Here is a 3,553-nt window from a genome sequence, read left to right on the forward strand (position 1 = left end):
TAAACTTGATCAAAGTCAAAAAAGGAAGAAAAAAATAAATAAATCTATTTATCTAAGTGGAGTGCATGTTGTTAATATGAGGCACGTGCGTTTACCCACCGCCACTTCAAGTAAGTTAAAAACCTAATAAAATAATATATCTAAGAAATCTAGCTCGAGTGCATGCTCTCATAATCTCATTGTTTGGGCATGTGCCCTCAAACCATACAGTCAAAACTATTGTCCAGAAGTCCTAAGCATGCGCACTGCACATAATCGCGCGTGTGTGCTCATTCTGGAAGCCTCAAGCTCGATACATTTTTTTATCCAAAACTTTTCCAAAACTCAATCAAATTAAACCAATAGATACCTAGGTTTGTACTATGAAGGAGAACTAACTCAAACAAGTTTCATCACCAAAAATCAAGTATGTCAAAATCCACCAATAGAGCTCTCGAGCTCGCCTTTATCCCAAATTAGGCACAACCTCTTATCAAACCTCTTCTTTTCACATCCTAAACACCCAAACTAGCTTAAAATAAAACCCACAAGAAAATCCAATGAAAGTTCAATAAAAATTCACAAACATGCATTTTATCGATTTCCTACAAAAACTTGTCTTTCCCCTTGAAAGAGATTGTATGATCTCATCTCACCTCTTAGGGAGATCCTACCCTCATCAAACCCACAAAATTGAATGCAACCAAACCAAATATTTTCTGATTCAAAAGATAGAGAAACTCAAGATCCAAAATATAAAATTTTGAAAGAACAAGATTGAGAAAGCAGAACACTCGCCTTTGTTAATGCAAAGCTCTCTCTCTTTGCCTCAAGATCCCTTCAAGGTATTCCATGACTGCATCAAATTTATTGAGGTGGATTGTCTTATGTGGTTTTGCAAGAGCATGTTACCAGTAGTTTTAATCTGTCATATGTTTCTTCTAAGGAAAAAATGGCAGATTTATTTACCAAGGGGAAAAATAATTTTTTAATTCTGCTATTTTATATCCGAATTCTCAGTTTTAAACCCATAATGAGTTTGAGATATCTAAGAACAACTCCTAGCCATTCTTACCATATCCTACCACTCTCAACAGCCTGTAATTGTTCTCATATTCACAGCCCAAACTACACGTATACATACATGATATTTATCTTATCAATACAAGGGAAGCTCTTTTGATTATACTAAACTTCACAACTAATATAGAGCAGATGATGTGTCAGGAAAAAAACAAGAAAACTGAAACTTTTTTTAAATAATTCTTCAAAGTTTAATAACTCAAAGTTTAGAATCTATAGCATAAAAGTGACACTTTGTATTTAGATATACATTGCTGGGAGAACAATTTCCTTCTCGTTAGAACTCAAGGATTTAAGGCCCTCCTCTAGATCTTCCATTGTTATTGTCATCAAAGCATCCAAATCTGAGCAATCCTCATTCAGTCTGAAATTCAAGTTATCCAAAGCTTTAACAAGCAATGGATCCACAAGCCCTCCATTCATTTTCCTCATCTGTTCTTCTGTTGTATGCTCCTTTATCAACTTAGCCACCGCATCAACAGTGCAATCCGGATGTAGCTTGAAGCCAAAGATATAGCTACCATTTTTCTGGTTTACAAACTTTGACTGCAAAATCAAGGCAATATCTGTAGAACTATAATCTTCAAAGTAGAAGAAATTGGTGACCCTCCTTGCAAATCCATGGTTTGCAGCAATAACACGCTCCATTTCTTTGCTATAACCTGCAAATATCACAACTATGTCTTTGTCGTCCATTGCTGTCATAATTTCTTCCAAGGCTTCAACACCAAATTCGTATATATCATGTGGTACCAATTTGTAGGCCTCGTCGACAAACAAAATCCCTCCACGAGCTTCTTTAATCTGTAAGAAGTTATTAATCATGTTAATAAACAAAAATATTTGACTTGAATGATAGAATGCAGAGTTATGCATATGGATACCTTCATCCTAGTCTTGATTCCAGTTTGGCCTACGTATTCCCCGACCAAATCAGTTCGTTGCACTTCTACAACTTTATCAGTAGATGTGAGTCCCAACTTATGAAGAACCTTCCCAAGATATCGTGCCACCATAGTTTTACCTGAAAATGTGCCAGAAACATAGTGTCATGTTCTATAGAATAGAAATAACTTCAATGTGATATATGAAGGAGGTTAGGTCCTCATACTGGAGTCTCGTAGTTTAAAAAAAAAATTCATCATGTTTCAGCATGTAAATGGTTCTAAGCTTTTGCATAACATAAGCAGATGTTATAAGTTTATCTCAAGAAAACATATTGAAGTTTGATTTATTTTAATATCAATTTTCTTCCCTTATATATATATTTTTTTAGTAGTTGATAGGAAGAATTACCTGAAGAAATTGGATACTCTTTCTGTTTGCTCCTTTGACAGTAGAGAAATCCCTACCTTCCTAATCACAACTAACCGATGGTATTCAGATGATTGTGGCTCTATTTTACTAAACCGTACACTATCTGCATGAATGTAATATATGTAACTCATCCCTAAACTATCTTCCTTAAAAACACAACTATTATCTATGTCATTCTAGCTTTGATGCTATTATGACCATATCTAACTTATTTATTAAATAGTTTACATTGGAAACAGTACTTACATGTTACATATTTGTTTTCATTAATTTATTTTTCTTCTAATTAATAAGAAAATTGTATTGGTGTTTTTTTTATTTTGGATAGGGACTTTTCAGATTATAAAATTATCCTAATGTGCGCAACAACATTGTAATACTAAGTCATCGTGCATCACACATGTCACAACTATATAATATAGACTAATACACTTAACCTTGTGTAAAAAAAATTACGAAAAAAGAGAGCGAACGAAATTTCAGTACCTGTTCCTGGATTGCCAAGGAAAGCCATATGAAGAGCCTTTCTTGTGCCAAGTTCGAGACCAAGATTCTTCCTTTGCTGATCTAAAACCAGACCTTTGATCCATTTCTCAAGTTGCAATTTGACCCCGTCTAATCCAACCATAGTCGATATAATACCATCAACCTCCTTCTTTGCTGCTTTAGCTTTCTGAATTTGTTGTGTTTCTTCTGGTTTTCTTTTAAGATTTTGCTCATTCCCTTGCATGCTAAAGATTGAGAAAATCGAAAATGAAAACATAGTTAGAGAGGCAGAGAGAGTAGAAAAAGATGGGTGTAATTGTTGAATGTAAATTCTACAGTTCATTCTTTCATATGTTAACTTATCAATCATTTCCTCTCTCTGGGCTAGATTTATGCTATATATTGTCACTGTTCTTGTCTCTGTTCACCTCGTGTCTTGAACTGATGCCGTCTTAGTTACTAGTTATTTCCCCTAATGTCGGCGTTGACGAATCACGAAACTTCTCAACACCACTTCAGGATCTTGTTCTTAATGACAAAAAAGATAAATGACAATCACACAAATAATGGACACAATGGTTTACGTGGAAAACCCAAACGGGAAAAACCACGGGTTGAGCTTGGAGCTGGGAGGATACTTTACTATAATGGAATCAACAAATGGGTACAAGGCACACACGGCACACCC

The 3,553-nt window shown here is 34.9% G+C and overlaps 1 protein-coding gene across 1 annotated transcript; it reads right to left on the bottom strand.

Annotated features, from left to right (window-relative positions):
- LOC109843140 (protein CfxQ homolog) lies at positions 1,229-3,258 on the bottom strand. The gene is made up of 3 exons (XM_020412073.1): positions 2,866-3,258; positions 1,947-2,086; positions 1,229-1,866 (listed from the first exon to the last, which is right to left on the bottom strand). The coding sequence occupies exons 1-3, from the start codon at positions 3,233-3,235 to the stop codon at positions 1,303-1,305; spliced, it is 1,074 nt and encodes a 357-aa protein (XP_020267662.1). The 5' UTR covers positions 3,236-3,258; the 3' UTR covers positions 1,229-1,302.

Source organism: Asparagus officinalis, chromosome 5, assembly GCF_001876935.1.
Source record: "Asparagus officinalis chromosome 5, Aspof.V1, whole genome shotgun sequence".
NCBI lineage: Eukaryota > Viridiplantae > Streptophyta > Magnoliopsida > Asparagales > Asparagaceae > Asparagus > Asparagus officinalis.